Genomic DNA, 25,294 nt, shown 5'->3' on the forward strand with positions numbered 1-25,294 from the left:
ATTAGGGCACATGGTATTGGGGGCAAAATACTGACTTGGATTGAAAATTGGCTAGCTGACAGGAAGCAAAGAGTAGTGATAAACAGGTCCCTTTCAGAATGGCAGGCGGTGACCAGTGGGGAACCACAAAGTTCGGTGCTGGGACGGCAGCTGTTTACAACATACGTTAATGATATAGATGAAGGCATTAAAAGTAATATTAGCAAATTTGCTGATGACACAAAGCTGGGTGGCAGTGTGAAATGTGAGGAGGATGTTATGAGAATACAGGGTGACTTGGACAGGCTAGGTGAGTGGACGGATGCATGGCAGATGCAGTTTAATGTGGATAAATGTGTGGTTATCCACTTTGGTGGAAAGAACAGAAGGCAGATTACTATTTAAATGGAGTCAAGTTAGGTAAAGGGGAAGTACAATGAGATCTACATGTTCTTGTACATCACTCAATGAAAGCAAGCATGCACGTACAGCAGGCAGTGAAGAGAGCTAATGGCATGCTGGCCTTCATAACAAGAGGAATTGAGTATAGGAGCAAAGAGGTCCTTCTGCAGCTGTGCAGGGCCCTGGTAAGACCGCACCTGGAGTATTGTGTGCAGTTTTGGTCTCCAGAATTGAGGAAGGACATTCTTGCTATTGAGGCAGTGCAGTGTAGGTTCACAAGATCAATTCCCAGAATGGAGGGGCTATCATGTGTTGAAAGATTGGAGCGACTGGGCTTGCATACACTTGAGTTTAGAAGGATGAGAGGGGATCTGATTGAGACATATAAGATTATTAAGGGATTGGACAATCTGGAGGCAGAAAGCATGTTTCCACTGATGGGTGAGTCCAGAACCAGAGGACACAGTTTAAAAATAAGGGGTAGGCCATTTAGAACAGAGTTGAGGAAAAACGTCTTCACCCAGAGAGTGGTGGATATATGGAATTCTCTGCCCCAGAAGGCAGTGGAGGCCAACTCTCTGGATACTTTCAAGAAAGAGATGGATAGAGCTCTTAATGATAGTGGAATCAAGGGTTATGGGGATAAGGCAGGAACAGGATACTGATTGTGGATGATCAGCCATGGTCATAATGAATGGTGGTGCTGGCTCGAAGGGCCGAATGGCCTACTCCAGCACCTATTGTCTATTTGAGTAAAGTGTGCAAAATTCCTCAATTTGTCTGTTTTTTAAATCCAGCGTGACAGAAAGCACAGGCCACGTTTCCATACTTAACAAGAATTATTATTTATAGCTGGCTAAAGGCAAACAATTATGAATCTTTGTCATATGATGCCACTTAAAACTCTAGCCAACTTATCAAACTCTCCTTTACAGACACATACAGACAGGCACAAAGCAAAACAGGTGCCACGGGCAGAGAAAAAGACTGGGAACAGTCCAATAATCCCTGTCCACATGGTGTGCCGAGGTGATCCTTTTGCCTACTTCTCCTCAAACCTCTTCCTGAGGGACTTTCGCTTGCTTGCAAGAGGCACACAGTTAACACCTTACAAACTCACTGACTTATTGGTTAATAGCCACAACTTATGGTAACTGATGATTGGAAATAAACTGGCTTTCTTCAGGCTTGATGTATTTTTATTTAGTGAAGAGGATAGCTCCTTTCTCTCCAGAGGTCCAATGGCTTCTGACTAATAGTTCATTTCCACAAGATGTTCAGCGACCTTGGAGCAAATCATACAGCTGTAGACAGGCAGAAGGCTTTTGCATTAACAGGTCTGTGACCAATCAGCTCCTTGTTATAGGCAAGTCTCCCTTTGTATCCAGCCCTTGTACATTCCAGCTCATCCTTGCCCCCACCGGTTGAACAAATAGCAGCGGGTAAGCAGGACTTACAGCGTGTGTCAGGCTACTTGCGTTTAAAAAGTGATCTTGTGCTTTTAGAATATTTGGTAAAATAGTCCTTTTCCCAGAGATAATAGGAACTGCAGATGCTGGAAAATCTGAGATACAAGGTGTGGAGCTGGATGAACACAGCAGGCCAAGTAGCATCTTAGGAGCAGGAAAGCTGACGTTTCAGGCCTAGACCCTCCATCTGATGAAGGGTCTAGGCCCGAAACGTCAGCCTTCCTGCTCCTAAGATGCTGCTTGGCCTGCTGTGTTCATCCAGTTCCACACCTTGTTATCTCTAGTCCTTTTCCCAGTTCAGCCCACAATGAAAACTAAAAAAGGTGTGGCATTTACACCAGGCTAATATAGCCCTTAATATGTAAGGAGACCAAAGCTGTACACAGTACAATTGGGTAAATTCAAACATCCCCTACTATAACATGGTATATATGAAAGAAATGGTCCAGAAATTCAAACTCACCATACCCACTTCCAAGAGTTAAACAGGAATATTAACCTCAATCAGGGAGGGCAGAAAGAGTAAGAACATGAGAGACAGGGACATCAGTCGACCACCCAGCCTCCCAAGGCTGTTCTGTCATGCAATGTAACTATGGCTAACCCTGGGCTTTAAACTCACTTCCCACCCTCGCCCAATATCCCCCGGGAGATCAGAATTCTGTCTTTCATTAAGTCTAACGGGAGGAGGATCGTAACAAACTACAGAAGAACAGAAGCTGACAGGAGAAAGGGACACAGGTTCATTGTGAAGGCAAACGTGAAGCAATGTCAACTGCAAAGAGATAACATAAGCCAAACTGGACAATTAAGAAAGGGCAGGGGACTGGAAAAGTAGGGAAGTGGTGGGTGTTGGAATGGCAGATGGCATTTAATTTAGGTAAAAGCGAGGTGCTGCATTTTGGCAGGTCAAACTAGGGCAGGACACAGTCAATGGTGGGCCCTGGGGCATATTATAAACAGATTTAGCGGTCCAAGTTCATAGCTCCTTGGAAGTGGAGTCACAGGTAGACAGGACGCTGAAAAATGCTTTCGGCATGATTGCTTTCGTCAGTCAGTTGCAGCTGTACAAGATGTTGGTGAAGCCACATTTGGAGTACTGTGTGCAGTTCTGGTCACTCTACTTTAGAAAGCATATTATTAAACTAGAAACAGTGCAGAAAGTATTTACTAGGATGGTACCTGTACTGGACGATTGGAGTTATAAGCAGAGATTTGGATAGGCTGGGGCTTTTGTCCCCAGAGCGTAGGAGACTGAGGGGTGACCTTATGGAGGTCCATAAAATCACGAGAGGCTCAGATATGGTAGATAGCTAACAGCTTTACCCCAAGGTAAGGGAATCTAAAACTGGAGGGCATAGGTTTAAGGTGAGAGGGGAGAGGTACAAAAGGGTCCAGAGGGGAAACTTCTTCACACAGAAGGCGGTGAGTGACTGGAGTGGGCTGCCAGAGATAGCAGTGGAAGTGAGAACAACTTTGTCATTTCAGAAACATTTCGACAGGTGCATGGATGGGAGAGGTATGGAGGGATATGGACTAAACACAGGCAAATGGGACTAGTCTAATTGTGAAAAGTGGGTAGCATGGACAAGCTGGACCGAAAGGCCTGTTTTCATGCTGTAAACCTCTACAACTCCTTACTGAAGACTGCTAAAAATGGATTCCTCTCACTTTATAAAAACAGCATTGGTTGGATTTTCTGATGGCCAGACAATTACTTTTGAAGCGCAGATCGGAGTCGAGCATGGGGATCCCACGGAATCCCTGGTGATGCAGACTCTGAGAACACTGCAGGGAAATTGAAGATTCTGCTGGACAACCCCACTGTACCTACAAAGGTACCTGTTTAAATAGAGAGTACTGAGGGTTTTGCTGAAGTAGATACATGTGACAATGCTGTGGCTCTAAGACGTGTATTTTGTCTTGGTTATTTTTGGACTACAGAGGTTCCGAGCTGGCTACTGAAGGCTCATAAACAGCTTGGCAAGTCTTAAGGTTGGAACAATAGAAACATCCTGGATAGGTGTGGTGACCTCACACACACCAAGATTTCTAGTTTTTAAACTTTGAGATTCAGCATCACTCGCTGTTGGAAGGGGATTGGAAGCGGCAGTAATGTCTCCTGGCTGCTAATCTCTGTGAGTTTTCTCAATGTTTTTCTTTCAGGGTGCTGGAATTAGCTGTGAGATAAATTTATTTTCTGTATTTTGCCTAGGGGTGTGTTTATGAGATGTTACTATATTGGAACAGTGAATTAGTAATGGTTACTGTATGTTTTATTTTGTTAAGTTTCCCAACAGAGTTAATCTTTTCTAAGCTCTTTCTTTGGTTGCATCTTAACCACAGTGTTTAAGTAAATTGTGTTTTGCTTATCATTGAGTAGTCTGATCGGTCAAATTGCATCTGGAACAAAATCCTTTACATTTGACTTTAAAATAAGAAAACATTAGAATCTGGGCTAACTTATTAAATATTGAGTGGGTCTAGTCTGGTCCATAACTCAGGAAAACTTAGAAAAGACCTGGTCTAACTCCTTAATAACTATTAAACTGGCATCTCTTGCAACTTACCGCATGCATCCCAACTACATCACCCTGACCCGTTATACTTGTCCTCCCCATACCCTGACAATGAAAACCCCTTCTCTACCATAGGACCCAGCACTGTCTCCCCACCACACTGAGGAGCCAACACCATTACACCTACCGTGGAACATCTCCCCACCAAGATTTAATTACCTCAGCACTGGGCTCACCCTCAGACGTGAAAATCTCCCACCCACATGGCACCTTATCCACACACCTTACCCCTAATGTCCCAGCACCTTACCCCCACAACACCCTACCCCCTGACACAACACCTTACCCACACAACACCTTACCCGCTACCCATATGGTACCTTACCCACACAACACCTTACCCACACAACACCTTACCCCCTACCCATATGGTACCTTACCCACACAACACCTTACCCCCTACCCATATGGTACCTTACCCACACAACACCTTACCCCCTACCCATATGGCACCTTATCCACACAACACCTTACCCCCTACCCATATGGCACCTTATCCACACAACACCTTACCCCCTACCCATATGGCACCTTATCCACACAACACCTTACCCCCTACCCATATGGCACCTTATCCACACAACAACTTACCCCCTACCCATATGGCACCTTACCCACACAACACCTTACCCCCTACCCATATGGCACCTTACCCACACAACACCTTACCACACAACACCTTACCCCCTACCCATATGGCACCTTACCCACACAACACCTTACCCCCTACCCATATGGCACCTTACCCACACAACACCTTACCACACAACACCTTACCCCCTACCCATATGGTACCTTACCCACACAACACCTTACCCCCTACCCATATGGCACCTTATCCACACAACACCTTACCCCCTACCCATATGGCACCTTATCCACACAACACCTTACCCCCTACCCATATGGCACCTTATCCACACAACACCTTACCCCCTACCCATATGGCACCTTATCCACACAACAACTTACCCCCTACCCATATGGCACCTTACCCACACAACACCTTACCCCCTACCCATATGGCACCTTACCCACACAACACCTTACCACACAACACCTTACCCCCTACCCATATGGCACCTTACCCACACAACACCTTACCCCCTACCCATATGGCACCTTACCCACACAACACCTTACCCACACAACACCCTACCCCCTATCCACACGACACCTTACCGTCCTGGCACACCAACCTCACACGTACCACACGCACTTAGACAGGAGCTGTCAAAGTGAATGCAGCTGTGTTTGTCTCTACAAAGATTTGTCTGGGCTTTGATTGAAATGGCAGATTCTGTAGGGGGGGGGGAAACAAGGGGATGTTGCCTTGCCGACCCCCGAATGTTGTACCTGCCGATGATTAACGGATCGTTCTATATTTCTGACGGAGCCCTGACTGGAATCCCCTGTCAGTTATGCCTTGAGTAAAAGCAGCGGAGAGTCAATCTGCGTGCGGCTACTGCCACATCTCGGGAAAACCGCTTCATGACAGAAACCAGGGTCAAACCTTCGACAAACCTCCCGGACCTCCCAGGCCTATCCCGGCGTGCTGCGCGTTGACTGGTCCTCCCGGAGCGTCTCCGACTATCCCGGCGTGCCCGGCGGGAGGGTTGGGTTGTTTGTCCTTCAGCAGGTGCCGCTTGGACCTTTTCTGTCCCGCTGTCGTCATGGCTGGGCCTTTAGGCCGTAAGGCCCTGGACTACCTCAGGAGCAAGGACTTCCGAGACTATCTGATGAGGTGAGGGATTTGGTGGGGGGTCGGGGGCGGTTCTGTAGTTCGAGAGAGGAGTACATGGGGGAGGGCAAAGGAGGAAGCGGGAAGTGGGTTGGAGGGGGTTAAGGAGGGGGAATGGGGGCAGGTTGGGGATAGAGGGAGAGGAGATATGGGGAAGCGGTGGTGGGGGGTGGGGTTGTGGGGGAAACGGGATGGGATGGATCGCGAAGAGATATAGGGAAGGGGGAGTTGGGATTGGGGTGGGGAAGGGAAAAACATCAGTGGGAGAGAGCAAGTGGTGACAGCAATCCACGGAGTGGGTCTGTGTACCTCAATACCACAGGGAATGGTGGGAATATGTTAACAGTTGATTTGCAGAGGTATGCCATATGGAAACAGGCCCTTCGGCCCACTGTGTCTATGCATACCAACAAACCAAAGCACGCCAATCCCATTTGCCTACACTTGGCCCATAGCCTACTCTGCCCTGGCATTTTAAGCGCTCATCCGGAGGCTCCTTTTAATGTTGTGAGAAAATTCATTAAATTATGGGTGAATGGTTGGAACATGCTGTTTGATTAATTTCGCAGGAAAGTGTATTGGACTTTGGGAGAAATGGATGTGTGTTGATGGAGTTGGGAGGAGGTTCATGGGGAGCTGAAAAGACCAGCACAGGCCTGTCGGGTAAATCACCTGTTTCTGTGTGTTACACTCTGTGTAATGTCATACTCCTGCAGCTTGTCTGAATACAAAACTTTTAGACAGTGGCTCAATTTCTCAATGGTGTAAACAAATCAGCGGCTGAGTTGTTGCTATGACCAATTGGCAGTGTGCACAACCCTCAACACTCACAAGTTCTGTGCTGTTACTTTGACTTTCTCCCTGGAATATATTCCTCATTTCTTCTCCAATCCAAACATGTCGTGAATCTAAGATAACAAAGTGTGGAGCTGGATGAACACAGCAGGCCAAGCAGCATCTCGGGGCACAAAAGCTGACGTTTCGGGCCTAGATCCTCCTCCAGAGAGCTCTCTGATGAAGGGTCTAGGCCTGAAACGTCAGCTTTTGTGCTCCTGAGATGCTGCTTGTCCTGCTGTGTTCATCCAGCTCCACACTTTGTTATCTTGAATTTTCCAGCATCTGCAGTTCCCATTATCACATGTCCTGAATCTATCCCTGTTGCCAGGTTACTTTTGGAGATTCATATCCACTTGATAACATAACAGGATTGATAATGATGACATGGGAAATATTTCTGGAAAATAGTTCTGCTTATCCTCAATTTTAATCCATTCTTCTCCAGCCCTTTGTTATTCACCCCACCTTGGTGGTGGTTGTGTGTATAAACCTGTCCATTCATGGTAGCAACCTTTTGTCCAATTGTCTGAATACAGTTGCATGTACTCCAGGGTATAATTTGAACTGATCCCTTTTTATTTTTGAACATGTGATTCAAATATTTCTGTGGCTTTAGTGCGGTGACTTTGAGCTAATTTTATAGCTGCTATCTGAAAGAGGCTGAGGGGTGACCTTAGAAGCTTATAAAATCATGTGGGGCATGGATAGTGTCAATAGTCAAGGTCTTTCCCCTGGGGTAGGGGAGTCCAAAACTAGAGGGCATAGGTTTTAGGTGAGAAGGGAGTGATTCAAAACAACTTAATAGGCAACATTTTCATGCAGAGATTGGTATGCCTATGGAATGAATTTAATGAAGGCTGGTACAATTACAACATTTAAAAGGCATCTGGATGGGCATATGAATAGGAAGGGTTTGGAGGGACATGGGCCAAATGCTGGCAAATGGAACTGCATCAGTTTAGGCTATCTGGTCGGCAAGGACAAGTTGGACTGTCGGGTCTGTTTCCATGCTTTATAGCTCAGTGAATATTGGAAAATCATTTCACCAGTGACAGTTATTCTGAAAAGATAGTTTAGAAAATGTTCGATTGGCCATTATACACATCTTTTTTTAAAAAAAGGTTTAAATGCACACAATAGTTGTCTTGCCTCGTATTTGAACTGAATTTGGCTGTGGGTGGTCATGCACTTTGCATTGAGAGAGCCTGTTTTACCTGACAAATGTTTTGAAGAATTGGTAGTAATAACAAAACTGCAGTGAGGCCTTTATCTGCAGCCTATTTTCCGATTGCCTTGAGAAATGTTGATAGTATAGTTCCTTACTGTCGATTTTCCGGTAATAACATTTGTTGGTCATCAACCACACAACGTGCAATTTAAATTTGTTCTTTTGTAGAAACCTTCATATTTGTATCTATACAGGTTGTGAAGCACGAATGTCTCTTGCACTTGATCATTTGTCAGATATGGCTTACGCTGACTTGTACAAAGGCTTGACATTTATCAAAGTTTACCAACAACTTGTACACCACTTACTGTGTTCTGAAACATAGATTTTTAAAATCAACTTGTTCAAGCTACGGTATGACATATCTCCTGGAACAGATGGGTCTTGAACCTGGCCCCTCTGGCTCAGTAGTATCACTACCACCACACCACTTTGCTTCTGAATGGCATACACATCAAATGTTTTATTAACCAGCACCTACATGGCCAGGATTGTGCCAATTGATCAAGAGGCCCACATAATCCATGTAAAAACATACACTCAAGTGGCAGAAATATAATGCAAAGAGTATTAACCTCACTGTTAAACTTTATTTACTTAAATCATTTGAAGAATAATGCAACTTTGCCTAAAATAAAACTATCGGTAGAGAGAGATAATGGGAACTGCAGATGCTGGAGAATTCCAAGATAATAAAATGTGAGGCTGGATGAACACAGCAGGCCAAACAGCATCTCAGGAGCACAAAAGCTGACGTTTCAGGCCTAGACCCTTCATCAGAGAGGGGGATGGGGAGAGGGAACTGGAATAAATAGGGAGAGAGGGGGAGGCGGACCGAAGATGGAGAGTAAAGAAGATAGGTGGAGAGAGTGTAGGTGGGGAGGTAGGGAGGGGATAGGTCTGTCCAGGGAAGACGGACAGGTCAAGGAGGTGGGATGAGGTTAGTAGGTAGCTGGGGGTGCGGCTTGGGGTGGGAGGGAGGGATGGGTGAGAGGAAGAACCGGTTAGGGAGGCAGAGACAGGTTGGACAGGTTTTGGGATGCAGTGGGTGGGGGGGGAAGAGCTGGGCTGGTTGTGTGGTGCAGTGGGGGGAGGGGACGAACTGGGCTGGTTTAGGGATGCAGTAGGAGAAGGGGAGATTTTGAAACTGGTGAAGTCCACATTGATACCATATGGCTGCAGGGTTCCCAGGCGGAATATGAGTTGCTGTTCCTGCAACCTTCGGGTGGCATCATTGTGGCAGTGCAGGAGGCCCATGATGGACATGTCATCTAGAGAATGGGAGGGGGAGTGGAAATGGTTTGCGACTGGGAGGTGCAGTTGTTTGTTGCGAACTGAGCGGAGGTGTTCTGCAAAGCGGTCCCCAAGCCTCCGCTTGGTTTCCCCAATGTAGAGGAAGCCGCACCGGGTACAGTGGATGCAGTATACCACATTGGCAGATGTGCAGGTGAACCTCTGCTTAATGTGGAATGTCATCTTGGGGCCTGGGATGGGGGTGAGGGAGGAGGTGTGGGGACAAGTGTAGCATTTCCTGCGGTTGCAGGGGAAGGTGCCGGGTGTGGTGGGGTTGGAGGGCAGTGTGGAGCGAACAAGGGAGTCACGGAGAGAGTGGTCTCTCCGGAAAGCTGACAGGGGAGGTGATGGAAAAATGTCTTGTGTGGTGGGGTCGGATTGTAAATGGCGGAAGTGTCGGAGGATAATGCGTTGTATCCGGAGGTTGGTAGGGTGGTGTGTGAGAACGAGGGGGATCCTCTTGGGGCGGTTGTGGCGGGGGCGGGGTGTGAGGGATGTGTTGCGGGAAATATGGGAGACGCGGTCAAGGGCGTTCTCGATCGCCCAAGACATTTTTCCATCCCCTCCCCTGTCAGCTTTCCGGAGAGACCACTCTCTCCGTGACTCCCTTGTTCGCTCCACACTGCCCTCCAACCCCACCACACCCGGCACCTTCCCCTGCAACCGCAGGAAATGCTACACTTGTCCCCACACCTCCTCCCTCACCCCCATCCCAGGCCCCAAGATGACATTCCACATTAAGCAGAGGTTCACCTGCACATCTGCCAATGTGGTATACTGCATCCACTGTACCCGGTGCGGCTTCCTCTACATTGGGGAAACCAAGCGGAGGCTTGGGGACCGCTTTGCAGAACACCTCCGCTCAGTCCGCAACAAACAACTGCACCTCCCAGTCGCAAACCATTTCCACTCCACCTCCCATTCTCTAGATGACATGTCCATCATGGGCCTCCTGCACTGCCACAATGATGCCACCCGAAGGTTGCAGGAACAGCAACTCATATTCCGCCTGGGAACCCTGCAGCCATATGGTATCAATGTGGACTTCACCAGTTTCAAAATCTCCCCTTCTCCTACTGCATCCCTAAACCAGCCCAGTTCGTCCCCTGCCCCCACTGCACCACACAACCAGCCCAGCTCTCCCCCCCCCCCCCCCCCCCCCCCCCCCCACCCACTGCATCCCAAAACCAGTCCAACCTGTCTCTGCCTCCCTAACCGGTTCTTCCTCTCACCCATCCCTCCCTCCCACCCCAAGCCGCACCCCCAGCTACCTACTAACCTCATCCCACCTCCTTGACCTGTCCGTCTTCCCTGGACTGACCTATCCCCTCCCTACCTCCCCACCTACACTCTCTCCACCTATCTTCTTTACTCTCCGTCTTCGGTCCGCCTCCCCCTCTCTCCCTATTTATTCCAGTTCCCTCTCCCCATCCCCCTCTCTGATGAAGGGTCTAGGCCCGAAACGTCAGCTTTTGTGCTCCTGAGATGCTGCTTGGCCTGCTGTGTTCATCCAGCCTCACATTTTACTATCGGTAGAGAGCCTTCTCACCCTCTTGGCTATTGAGGCATCACAGAAATCATGATAATACAGTAAACTTGTATTTAAGGTATTTAATTTTTGCCTGTCCATAACATGTTGGTTAAAACAAAGTTAGCTGTAGTTATTTTCAGTTTAAAGGATTTTGAACTAAATTATGTGAGTGGCCCATCAAATTAGCAATTTAACATGAATCCAGGATAATTTAAATGGACTGACTTTGCAGTAAATGTAGTCTGCAGTTCCCAGAGTAAATTCCACCAACACGGGACTTTTGATGGTTTGAACTTGTTGATAACACTTTTCACACTTTGATCATCATCAGTGGACTGTTGGACTGCGTTAGTAATCTTGGGGATTGTTATAATTTTGTTTATAAATTTGAACATTGTTAATTCTGTAAATGTATAATTTCCTGGGAAATGAACTTTGGTGACCTACGTAGCTGAATGAGTGCAGTGTGTGAAATGTGACAAGATAAAATCTTTTTGGAGAACTCCGTGCTAGGTTGTTAAATTGTCATAGCCTTTAATAAGTAATCTCAATCTATTTAAAGAGTTGATGACTTTAGTTCTTTGCCAGCAGTGTAGTTAGTAGTATGCATTCACTTGTATCTAAAGAGGGCTGGAATGTAGTTATGAATGTAGTTATTTGGTGATGGGCCAGTGAGAGTTGTGTGCACTATACGGAGTCTGAAGTATTTGTTTTCTGACACCAGAGAGTGGGGAAAGATTCAAACAAAGCTGGCTTGTCATATGACATCTGAACCAGTGCCAGAGAATTTAACTGTACAGTTGCTTGGTTTAGCATGAAGTTGTAAGGTTTTCCTCATTGAATCTCATGCTTTACACACTATCTGGCCCATGTCATGGATGCCCAAAATCTTGGACGACCACTTTTTTGAGGGGAACCTAAATCATTTATCCATTCGGTCAATCCAGTGACATATTGGTGTATGTTGTTAAAGTAGTGCTGAGATTTTTTTGGCTATCACGCAAGAGAATCGGGACTTTTCAAAATAGCAATTCAGACGTAGTGAGGCATGACTGGAGTGGGATGAGCAAATGCAATTCAATCCCTACTTTAGAATCATCCCTTTTGTGTGAATTTTTAATATTTCCATCATTTATCCCGGTACCCTTTGTGCAATGGGGCATTTCTGCTACACGGTGGCAAGTTTACTTCAACAATTTCCGTTCTAAATCTGGGTATATAATTTAATGGAAAGCGCAGGCAGATGATGATCGGGTTGCAGGCTGAATGTTTTGACCCCCTATTCCCAATTCCTCCGCCTCCGCCGCATCTGCTCCCAGAATGAGGCATTCCACTCCCGCACATCCCAGATATCCAAGTTCTTCAAGGACTGCAACTTCCCCCCACAGTGGTCGAGAATGCCCTTGACCGCAGTTCCCGCAACACATCCCTCACGCCCCGCCCCCGCCACAACCGCCCAAAGAGGATCTCCCTCGTTCTCACACATCATCCCACCAACCTCCGGACACAACGCATCATCCTCCGACACTTGCGCCATCTACAATCCGACCCCACCACCTAAGACATTTTTCCATCCCCACCCTTGTCTGCTTTCCGGAGAGACCACTCTCTCCGTGACTCCCTTGTTCGCTCCACACTGCCCTTCAACCCCACCACACCCGGCACCTTCCCCTGCAACCGCAGGAAGTGCTACACTTGCCCCCACACCTCTTCCCTCGCCCCTATCCCAGGCCCCAAGATGACCTTCCATATCAAGCAGAGGTTCACCTGCACATCTGCTAATGTGGTATACTGTACCCGGTGTGGCATCCTCTACATTGGGGAAACCAAGCGGAGGCTTGGGGCCGCTTTGCAGAACACCTCTGCTCGGTTTGCAACAAACAACTGCACCACCCAGTCGCAAACCATTTCCACTCCCCCTCCCATTCTTTAGATGACATGTCCATCATGGGCCTCCTGCAATGCCACACTGATGTCACCCGAAGGTTGCAGGAACAGCAACTCATATTCCGCTTGGGAACCCTGCAACCCAATGGTATCAATGTGGACTTCACCAGCTTCAAAATCTCCCCTTCCCCCACTGCATCCCAAAACCAGCCCAGCCTGTCTCTGCCTCCCTAACCTGTTCTTCCTCTCACCCATCCCTTCCTCCCATCCTAAGCCGCACCTCCATTTCCTACCTACTAACCTCATCCCACCTCCTTGACCTGTCCGTCTTCCCTGGACTGACCTATCCCCTCCCTACCTCTCCACCTATCTTCTTTTCTCTCCATCTTTGGTCCGCCTCTTCACCCCCCCCCCCTCCCTATTTATTCCAGAACCCTCACCCCGTCCCCCTCTCTGATGAAGGGTCTCGGCCCAAAACGTCAGCTTTTGTGCTCCTGAGATGCTGCTTGGCCTGCTGTGTTCATCCAGCCTCACACTTTATTATCTTGGATTCTCCAGCATCTGCAGTTCCCATTATTACTGTTTTGATCGCACTGCAAGTTTGGATTCTTCTGCATTGTTTCAAATGGTGAATTGGAGAATGTGATCCCTCTTGCTTGTTGTGACTATAATTCTTGGCATATCCACTTTGAGGTTCCTCCTTGCCCTTTTACTCAGCACTTTTGGGCAGTCTCCCATATAGTGAGCAATGCTAGAAGCTTTTGTTACAAAGGTCGTCTGGTTTGCTTCCATGTAAAAACATTGAAAAAAGTTCAATCAGGCTAAAGAACAAAGTGTTTGAAGGAATTTAGAAAATTAAGATGGGAGCGTTAACCAACCATTCAGCCCCCCAAGTCTGTTCTATCATTCAATCAAATTTATGACTGTATTCTGCCTGCCCGGTAACCCTTTGATTCCCTAGACAGTGAAGAATCTGTCTACCTCTCTCTTAAAATTGTTCCGTGTCCTACCTCCAATGCTTTCTGGTGAAGAAATTTTGAGAGACATCTAACCGTCTGAGAAAGTGCTTCCTCATTTCCATCTTAAATGGAAGATACTTTATTTTGAAAGTATTGGCAAAGATCTGTAGCTTGAATGCAGTTGTTGACTTGCTCATCGAGCTGGTTTGCTTTCATTCAGACGTTTCGTCACCATGCTAGGTAGCATGATCAGTGAGGCCTCCAATGAAGCAATGTTATTCTGCTCCACTTAGAATTTATAATTTAAGTATTTATAGTTAAAATTCCAAGCCGAGTAGAACAACATCGCTTCATCGGAGGCCTCACTGATGATGTTGCCCAGCATGGTGACGAAACATCTGAACGAAAACAAGCCAGCTCGGTGAGGAAATCAACAACGTCACCCTATAGTTTTAATTTGTCCCCTAATTTTAGTCTGATCTACAAGAGGAATCCTCCTGTTAGCATCTGTTCTGTCCATTTTCCTCAGGCTTTTAGGACGCAATATGAGCACCTCTATTCCTCTAAACTCCAATGGGTACAAGCCTAACTCTTCCTTGTGGGATAAACTCTCATCCCAGCAATAAGTCGGATGAGCCTTCTCTGAACTGCTTCTAATTTAATTATTATTTTAAATAAAGAGACCAAAACTGCATGCAGTGCTCTCATTTTAAGTATGCCAAGCACAACTGGTGTATTTTCACCATATTTGCAGTAAAGTTATCATTCCATTTGCCAAATCATTTGCTGCACCTGGATACTAATTTTGTTGGGATTCATTTACCAGGGCATCCAGATCCCCTTGGATCTCTGAGTTCTGCATTCTCTCTACAGTTAAATGTTCAATTCTACTGTAATATGCTGCTTTTCTGCTGTTGCTGCTAAAGTAGACAAGTTCCTCTTTTTCATGTTATACACTTCAGTTTTATGCAGGTTCTCAACCTGTATTTGTCCCTTTTGCAGACCTCTTTTCACAACTTAATTTCCTACCTATTTTTTGTGTCATCAGTAAATTGAGTTCCTGTGTGTTTTGGTCCTTTCATCCAAGTCATTGATATAAATTATAAATATTGAGGGAGACCCGTTGATTCCTGTGACACTCTGCTCATGTCGTCCTGCCAACCTGAAATTGGCCATTTTATCCTGGGCAGCCTCCAGTGTCACAATTACGCCACCTGGAAACTGGAAGAGCAGCATCTCGTATTTTGCCTTCTGAGCCTACAGCCCAATGGTCTCAATGTGGATGTTACAAGTTTCAAAATCTCCCCACCCCTGGCCTCATCCCAAGATCAACCCACCCTCTCATCGCTGCCTCTTTGACCTGACACAACCTGCCCATCTTCTCTCCCACCTATCATGCTCCTCCCACCTCACTGATCAATCCCCACCACTGCCTACCTGCATTCACCTATCACCATCCCACCTACCTTTCCCAGCTCTACCCCCCTCTCTATTTATTTTGGAACTCCCTTCCCTCTCCCCCATTTCTGAACAAGGGTCGTGACCTGAAATGTCAATTTTCCTACTGCTCTGGTGCTGCCTGGCCTGCTGTGCTGCTCCAGCTCCAAACTGTGTTATCTCTGACTCCAGCATCAGCAGTTCTTAATGTCTCTAATCATTTATCCTTGCTATTTCCTGTTGGCTCCACGATCCTCTGTGCATTCTTATATGTGAACCCCTGCACAATGAGTTTTTAGTTTGTGCAGTAACTGTAGTTGTGTAATGGCAGAGACACATCATTGTCAATGTCATATGCCATCCTATGCACCTGCTTTTTGCCTTTCAGTAAATACCACCCGAGCTGACTCTTCAAGCTGTTGCTGTCTGGACAAGCTGCAGCCAGCCCTGTTAGCCGGTTAAACTGTAGTGGGGATAAAGTGGCAGATTATCCATGATGGTGTGACTGGCAGAATAGGTTTTTGAGGGCTAAGATTGTGCTATGTGTTAGTGATATTGTTACACTGTAAGTAATCTTGTAACTGAAGAAGCTGTATCTTTGTACCTGAGATAGCGTTTTAAGTGGCGACTTGTAAACTTTTCACTACACTCCTTTGAATATGTGTGACCATAAAGCTAATTCTAACTTGTGTTCTCACATGGACAATGTTGACCTATTTCCCTGACCTGATTAAACCAGTTAGCATGCACTGAATGTTTTTGGTAATCAAGTTCACTTAAGTTAATTATTTTTCTGAAGGAAATATGGTTTGTGTACAAAATAAAGGATCATTTGTTTTATATTGCTTAAAGAGTGAAATTGTTTTACATTTGAGCTTTGGACAGGAATATCAATAAATTAACGTCTGCATTCATTAATTTTGTTGTATTGGAATGTAATGTAATTTTATTGATTGTCATCTTGAAACAATGTTTGTGGAAGCCAGGTTTCAGAACACAAAAGTTTTAAAAAAAGAAGTCTCTGTGGTTCAGATGACTTTCAAACCCCTGCAAATTCAGGCCACCAAAAGCCTCAATTTGGATTTCGTGCTCTAGTTGCATTTGTCAGTCAGTAGGTTTGAAGGAGCTGTGGTGCTTGATGCTGTTGCCTCAGTCATAAGTTCTTCGGAAGTTGCTGAGAAACAAAGTCTTTTGTCCTTTTCAAAATGATTCTAATGATGGCCTGAATAAGAAAATTAAGGGAGGAGTGCAGAACCTGTAGGAACTTTGCAGGTAATCAGATCTTACAAGACTATGTTGTTCGGAAGCTTGCTTCAGGCACACATGGTATACACCCTCAGCCAACTGCCCAGATTTTGAAATGAGTGTGGAATTTACAATTACTTAGCATTTTTACGTTACAAAAAATTAATTATTTTTTTCTTCTTTCTCGGCACATAAACATCATATGGAATGATCATTTATCAGCACAGTAAGTCTGAATAATTTTAAATGCATTGTTTAATCACTTTTGATTGCTGCACATTTTCTCAACTGTGACTCCACTCAGCCCTCTACCCCAGGCAATATTCAATATTCTCATCTGATGAATGAGGAGCTTAATTTGTCTGCTTCACTGTTCATCCTCTACCCAGCACAAGTAGCATGATGGCAAGCAAACATTTCGAAGCAACAGTTTGCTTGAATTCATACAGAGCAATATTTTGTTGGTCAATATTGGCCATGTTTTGTGATGTGAATGAACTCATTGGCAGCTCATGAATGGGTACTGAGCCTCACAGGCTCAACTTCTGGGTACTGAGCTGTGGATTTGAGACAAACAAGAGTAGGGGGTTCTACATTCTGGTTGCACCAGTTCATTCTGCTCCTCAACCCCATTTTGTGTTCATATCTTCTAATGTCTCCAGAAAAAATGATTGGAGTGTTGAGAGCAATGATTGATCTGTCATTGGCAGGCTTTCAAGGTAACAGTAAAAGTCACTACTAAATGGTATAAATTCCAAACAGCATAGAATAACACTGTTTCATCGGAGACTGCACAGATGATGTTACCTAGCACGGTGATGAAACATCTGAACAAGAACCCCAGTGAGCAAGTCAACAACCTCACCCACGACCTGAGCTACAGATCTTTGCCAAAACTTTGATCAGGTCATTACTACCTTTTCATGTGATGTGGCGCTTCCAGATTTTGCTCCTGAATGACCCAACTTTAATTTTGGTAACTTCAGGCAGAACCATCAGAAAAGTAAATAAGTTATTCCTTCACCCATGCAACTTAACTTTTTAGATCTGACTTTTCCAAGTCTGTACCGATCACTGTTTCAACTTTCACCTTTTGTAAGCGTGTCTGAATCTCTTTCACCCAAACCCTGACTTATAACAAGTTGCGTTGCCCTTTCTTCCCACCATCATGCATATGAACCTGAGGGCTTTTGCTTACTTCTTATTAATAAAGCAGTGAAATTTGCTGGGTGAGCATACTGTTTTTTTCCCTCTGAAAGGGGGAGAATCTTGAGTTGTAACAGACATAGCTTTGTTTCAAAGAAGTGCAAATCTGCTTATGAGTTGTAGATTTTTGTAATTGTGGAACTGAAGAATGCTGTCATTTGATTTTGACCCTCCTGTTATTTTTTTCCTGTTTCATAGCATTTTTGGGGCCCTGTTGCTAACTGGGGGCTACCCATTGCTGCTTTCAATGATATGAAGAAAACTCCAGAAATTATTAGCGGCAGGATGACGTTTGGTAAGTCACGACTTCTTGAACCTCTGTGTGCTGTTGCACTTAGCAAATGTGCAACATCAAATCTCCTAATAAATCACACTCAGCCAACTACTTATTTAAAGGTAATGAATTCACAATCTACAAAGATGCCGAAGTAGGAACATTGTGTGGAATGAAAGGCAGGATAAACTACTCAACTTGTACCTTGCTCAGTGAGTCAGTGGTTCCAAGGCAGCTATCCAAGACTTGGTCTGTAAACTTGTACATATCGGGGGGGAAGAAAAAGGAAGATATTCAGAAATGTAGTGAAATTCTACATCTACGAACTGTCTTCTGGATGCTTTATGATCTCTGTCAGTTACCCTGCAGGGAGCTAGAATTTGAGCCCATTTCTCTACAAGAGCCAAACTAACTGATGACCAAGTGGCGTGGGAAAATTGATCCGTTTAATTTTGTGCTGATGTTTTTTTCTTGAGGAAATAGCACTGTTTCACTGCGCTCCACGGTGACTTTGCTTCCTTGACTTGCCAATGTTCCCTTTGTAACCAAGTCCATCTGTACACAAGCATGTTTCTAGATGTGCCAATATCATTTGTAACTGCTTTTAGTCAACATATTGGACATGTTATATCCTATCTCAGGCTTGTGGGACTTTAAATTCAGACCTTCTGGCCCAGAAGTAGATACACCACCATTGTTGCAATAGCCCATAAGCCCCTCTCATCAAGGCAAGTAAATGGTTGCCGTTCATTTAAATACTACTTCTCAGCAAGTGCAGGTTTGTCTTTTTTTTCAAAAAAAATCAATTAAAAATAAATTTATTTGTGCATACTATTCTTTCACTACACTCTAGAAATGGTATAATAACTCGCTGAATAGATTGACCGTCTTGTTTTCTCCATTCATGTTACCTATATTAAACTGCATTAGTAATTCAGATGGACCTCAGTTTGCCAAATCCCATTGAAATGAGTGAGGCAACGTTTTGTTTGCTTCGTTGATTAGAACCTTATAGTCTGCACTCCCAAGAGGTTTACTGATCTTCAGATACCTTTAAACTGTATCGATACATTCATCTTTGTCATTATTGAACTGAGCATAATATCTGACAAGTTTTTTTATTCCCTGCGTATCAGTAGACAGATTGTACAAGTGGTATTTGTGTTATTTTCTTTTGTTGCCTTGATTCGAGCTACTTCTATTGGTTGGTAGAAGGATTAGAGGTGACCTGAAAAATGAGAAATGGGGAACCTGGATGTGAATTGGGCAATCTGGCACTAATGTAATTGAGCAAACGTCCTTCCATGCTGTAACAATTCTCTGATCCTGTGATCAGCGTCTTATTTTGCCATGAATTATGTCCCTTATAACGGTTTTGCAAAATAGCCATCTTTCTTTAACTATTTTTCCATTTATCCATTTAGCAGCAACTCATTTTATTAACAGTTGATAAGGCTATTTGTTGAAATATTGTTATTAGTTTTAGACATAAAAATCCTTTCTGGCATAGCAGTTTGAGCTGGAGTCAAGAGAGTTAACCAAATCTCTCCTCTCCCCACCCCCCCCCCCCCCCCCCCCCAATAATATTTTTACATTTTTTTTCTGGGCCTTTTTGGATTATTACTCCATATTAGAACATAGAACATAGAACATTACAGCACAGTACAGGCCCTTCGGCCCTCGATGTTGTGCTGACCTGTCAGGTCCTCCATAGTTTTCCATTCGGTATCCATTGCCAATATCTGGAACTGAGGCTAAGATCCCCATTTGTGTGCGAATGCCTGCGGTGTGTTTATGTAAAAAATGTCTGGAGCACTGTGTGTGCTGTTCCTTTCCTTTTCCTTCTTAATTGCTTAAATTTCTGTATTCCACACTTCTTAACTTTTGCAGATGCATCCTGAATAGTGTCGTAGAGTTATGTGGCATAGAAACAGATCCTTTGGTCCAACTCGTCTGTGCTGGCCAGATATCATAAACTGATGTAGTCCCCCATTGCCAGCATTAGGCCCATATCTCTCTCAACCCTTCCTATTCATATACCAATCCAGGTGGCTTTGAAACGTTGTATGTGTTCTGCTTCCACCACCTCCTTTGACAGCTTGTTTCATACACGCACAACTCTGTGTGAAAAGGTTGCCCTTCAGGTCCCTTTTAAATTCCTCCCCTCTCACCTTAAACCTATGCCCTCCAGTTTGTGCTTCTGAATCCTGGGAGAAAGACCTTGGCTGTTCACCCTATCAATGCCCGTCGTGATTTCATAAGCTTGTATAAGGTCACCCCTTAGCCTCCAATGCTCCAGTGAATATAGCCCCGGCCTCTTCAGCCTGTCCTAATGGTTCAAACCCTCCAACCCTGATAACATCTTTGTAAATCTTTTCTGAACCCTTTCAAGCTTCTCAACATCCAGTAGCAGGGAGATTGGAACTGAGCACTGTGCTGCAAAAGTGGCATAAACAATGTCCTGTACAGCTGCAACATGACCGTCCAACTTCCACACTCTTTGCATTAAATGCTTAGCTTTTGATAACAATTCTCTGGTCTACATGTTTTCTTGGATTCAGGACATTTTTGAAAATGTTTGAGCAGGTTGATGCAGCTTTTGAACTTCAAGATGAGCTGATATTTAAATCATCTGTCCATTACTTTTACAGACTACTCCTAACTTTAAATACACCTGGCCCTTTATCTTGTACTTTGTTTGATGTGATGTAATCTTATTTCTATAAATGACTTGGACACAGGCATTGGTGGATGGGTTAGTAAGTTTGCAGATGACGCTAAAGTTGGTGGAGTGGTGGACAGTGTGGAAGAACGTTGCAGGGAGACTTGGATAAACTGCAGAATTGGGCTGAAAGGTGGCAAATGGAGTTTAATACGGATAAATGTGAGGTGATTCACTTTGGGAGGAATAATAGGAAGGCAGAATACTGGGTCAATGGAAAGATTCTTGGTAGTGTAGATGTCTGTAAGTACAAGTCGTAGCCTAAGCTATTAATAAACCTCTGAGTTTAATTTTATTAGAGGTGATTTGAACTTTTGACTTGTGGAGAATAGTTGTCAATACAATTTAGTTCCCTCATTTCTGATGCTTATAGCAAGGAACTTGTTTCAATAGTTTAGTGGCTTCCTGGCAATATTCCTTATTTCAAGTATAAGGCTATCTGCATGTAGGCAGTTAGAAATTAAATATTAGTCAAGGCAAATAAGGAATGATCCAATATCCAGCTCAATATTAAGCAATGGCAATTGATAACAAAAGTTTTGAGTGCCCTGTCTTTACAAAGAATCCAATATATTAATATCTAATTTTCGGAATATAAGACTCCAGTTGTCTTAAAGAGAAATTGATGCATGCATTTCTTTATTCTTTGGCCTAAAGTGTGGTGGCCTGATTGATTTATTTTGAAAATACAAAATTCGGAATAGCTAGATATTCAAATTTCCATCAAACGACATAATATCCAAGTCCTCAGCAATCATTCCTTTTATGAGTTAGGCCTTAAAAATGCTTGGACAAGGTCCTGCAGTGCTACAGTATTGACTGAAGTTGGAGAGGTGCATTATCTTTCTCTAGTACCACTGCTGCTTTACTATCACTATGTATATTTTAAATGGTTTAACCAATGACCAATTATATATTGCGCACAGTTCTGGTCACCGCATTATAAGAAGGATGTGGAAGCTTAGGAAGGGGTGCAGAGGAGATTTACTAGGATGTTGCCTGGTATGGAGGGAAGGTCTTATGAGGAAAGGCTGAGGGACTTGAGGCTGTTTTCGTTAGAGAGAAGAAGGTTGAGAGGTGACTTAATTGAAACATATAAAATAATCAGAGGGTTAGATAGGGTGGATAGGGAGAGCCTTTTTCCTAGGATGGTGATGCCGAGCACGAGGGGGCATAGCTTTAAATTGAGGGGTGAAAGATATAGGACAGATGTCAGAGGTGGTTTCTTTACTCGGAGAGTAGTCAGGGAATGGAACGCTTTGCCTGCAACGGTAGTAGATTCGCCAACTTTAGGTACATTTAAGTCGTCATTGTATAAACATATGGACATACATGGAATAGTGTAGGTTAGATGGGCTTGAGATCGGTATGACAGGTCGGCACAACATTGAGGGCCGAAGGGCCTGTACTGTGCTGTTATGTTCTATGTTCTAAATAAATGTGTATTGCATTTGCTACACTGTTGCTGTTTGGTCTAACCTTGGTCATGTTGCCACCTTTTTATGGGTTTAGCAAATTTTTTCCTACTGAGTGCCCTTCATACAAAATGACTTGCGTGTGTTCTCTCCCACAGCATTGTGTTGCTACTCTTTGCTCTTTATGCGGTTTGCATACAAGGTACAGCCCAGAAATTGGCTCTTGTTTGCCTGTCACTTCACGAATGAAAGTGCACAGCTTGTTCAGGGATGTCGGCTGATCAAGCACAAGTAAGTCCTGCTGTTTATGAAAACAAGTTTGGGTGACACAATAAATGCTGTGCCACCTTGGCTTGCCTTTGGGAGTGATGAGGTTTTTGCTAGAGTCAGCTTTCATTGAGCTCCTGTGCATAGATTCAGGTTATGAATGTGAATTAGAGAACTTGCATCAACTTAGTTCACACTGAGCAGTGCATTTTGAGAAGCATTCATGATTATACAACATTCAAATGACTGCAGGAATAAAAGCATAATTGAGAAGCCATTAACACAAATGCCATTGATCTCCCTTTATCCTCAAAGTATTTCTTATTTTTGGAATATGCTGGCCATTAAATTCTGGGGTAGGGTGGTGGATGTAAAACCTTAAATCAGCGAGTGCATGCAAGATTAGTTCAAACCTGTTTTACAACCCTTGTGCTTAAACTCACTGTTTGGCATGGTTTCTTTAGCTGTTCCTTCTCCTGCATGAGGAAAGTAATTTGATGAAGTTAGCAAGTTTTCCAGAAGCAAACACAGGAGTAGACTGTTCGGCCCCTTAAGCCTGCACTGCAGTTCACTATGGCCGTGGCTGATCTTGAGTTTCAACTGCATTTCCCATCTACTTCCTATATTCCCTGAGAGACCAAAAAAACTTGCTACCCCATCCTTAAATATGTTCAACGATGGAGCATTCACAACACTCTCAGGTAGAGAATTCCAAAGATTCACAAACCTTTGGAGAAATTATTTCACTTGTTTTATCATGACACTCTGTCCTTATGTTTTGGATTCCTACTTTATTTTATTTAGTTATTAGAATAGTTAAATTTCTACACTTCCTTCATATATTGCTTTATTATAGATGAACAATCCAGGGCACTGTTCATGTTAAGTTTTATGTAATGTGTAAGAAGTCACTTGGCTTTATATTAGTCAGGTACTGTTTTAAATAGTTCCAGTTTTTTGGGCAGACATTTCCTCATGTCCATTATTAAATTTGAACGTAATTTGACCTCTTCCAACAATTCAGTGTACAGTAATATTCTTGTCCATCTCATTCACTGTTTTTATACTTTGTGATGAGCTCAAGTGCTTCCAGGGTGATAGGTTTTGAGTTTTTCCCCCAGTCTTCATCTCTTGGCACTAAATTTCTGGTGGTTCCATACTCTGCCTCCGGTGATTGCACACCTTCCTTGTATTTTGCGTAGCAAACTGACCTTGTGTTGGTTGGGCGTGTTTAGTTTTAGATTCTACCGGAACTGTTGGTTAGCCTCCTGTGTCTAGTAAAATGGGAGAATCCATGTGTTCCACTACTGCTCAGTTCAGGAGGAGGTGCTTAATTCTTAACACAGCATCATCTTGCCATTAACCTGACAGTGTAAGGTCATTCATTATATTTGGAGTTCTGTAGCAAACCTATCTTGTGTGGCTTGTATAATGAAGAAAGTTTTAACACAGTCAAATTTTAGCCTGTTCTTAATTCTTTTAGACAACAAACAAACTGGCTTCAGTCTGTCACCTACTTTTTGACTGGTGGGTCTGTCCTGAAGGAGTCAAGGACACATGGTTGTTATGAACTAACATATCATTTGGGCCCATGTGTCTGCTGTTTCTGCTCATTGCTGGGTGCCTTCAAGTTTGCCATCAATGGAACACAACAGTTAACCTTAGTGAGGTTGTATGGTTCACCTTAGCACTGGAGAAATTCTTCAGCGATTGGACAAAGTAGACTAAAATGAGATCTGTGTCTGTATGTGTGCAATTTGGGATTCTAGAGTTAGAGGTTTACAGCATGGAAACAGGCCCTTCTGCCCAACATGCCCATACTGCCTAGTTTTCATGTTTAGACTAGTCCCATTTGCCTGTGTTTGGTCCGTATCCCTCCATACCTATCCCATCCATGTACCTGTCTAAATGTTTCTGAAATAATGAAATTGTACTTGTGAATCATATTTGTGAATTGAGCCACACAGATTATAACCAGGAAGACGTTGCCACTTGGACCTGATGCCTTTGTGATTCCAGCTGCAGTGTAGATGCTCAAGTCCCATGTACCCAGATGTATCTGGTCCTGGCCATGACTGGGTGGCCAAATTGAAAGGACACAGTATTCCAGCTCCAGGGTTGATGACCACCACCTTGATTAATACATGAAGTTTGAAAATGCATTCTGAGGCGAGGAGGATTGATTGTGTCTGTCTGTATATATTAGGCTGTTAGGGGGTCTTAGGAGTGAATTATTTCCAGGAAAACAAATAATTTGTACAAATCTGCTTTACAACTGTACAGTATTAATCTGTGTTGTTAACATTTCTGTTTATGCAGCGCTGAGAAGCGGATGCACCATTCTGAGTGATGCCAGCCTATGCCTCCTGAAGCACTTTTTCTTTAGTTCCATATATCACCAACAATGATATTTTTACGCACAAGATTCCACAGAAAACACTTCGGAGCCTGGATGTTTGATTTTTTTCAAAGATATTTAATCCCAACTGTGTGTTTTATAATATAACACATTGTTTTATCATCCCTTTCTAAAATTGCCTTAAATTAAAATTTGCGAAATAGCTAATATACATGGATTTCATGACACATTATATATTTATATATATCTAACACCCCACAACTCCTCATTTTAAATGAACAACAACTGGTGCTCTTTATCAATATGTAATAATTTTAGAAGAAAATATATATATGGTCATGAGCACTTCCTTGTATTGCAGTCAACATTTTGTTGGTAGATCAATGGCTTTTGCAGTGTCAAGCTGAATTTAAGTGATGTCGCATAGTAATACGTCAATTAAAAGATGTACAATTAATAGTCAA

The 25,294-nt window shown here is 43.9% G+C and overlaps 1 protein-coding gene across 2 annotated transcripts; it reads left to right on the forward strand.

The window, feature by feature from the left end:
• The first annotated feature begins 6,001 nt into the window (after window positions 1-6,001).
• On the forward strand, window positions 6,002-25,294 carry mpc1 (mitochondrial pyruvate carrier 1). Of its 2 annotated transcripts, XM_048535558.2 has the most exons (5): window positions 6,002-6,173; window positions 16,810-16,813; window positions 17,992-18,088; window positions 22,363-22,495; window positions 24,791-25,294. In XM_048535558.2, exons 1-5 carry the CDS (start codon window positions 6,103-6,105, stop codon window positions 24,819-24,821), a joined length of 336 nt encoding a protein of 111 aa, XP_048391515.2. In that variant the 5' UTR covers window positions 6,002-6,102; the 3' UTR covers window positions 24,822-25,294. The 2 variants fall into 2 exon arrangements, with proteins under 2 accessions (XP_048391515.2, XP_059504312.1); XM_059648329.1 differs by lacking the exon at window positions 16,810-16,813 and having other exon boundaries at window positions 6,007-6,173.

The sequence above is a fragment of the Stegostoma tigrinum genome, chromosome 9 (genome assembly GCF_030684315.1).
Source record: "Stegostoma tigrinum isolate sSteTig4 chromosome 9, sSteTig4.hap1, whole genome shotgun sequence".
Taxonomy (NCBI): Eukaryota; Metazoa; Chordata; class Chondrichthyes; order Orectolobiformes; family Stegostomatidae; genus Stegostoma; species Stegostoma tigrinum.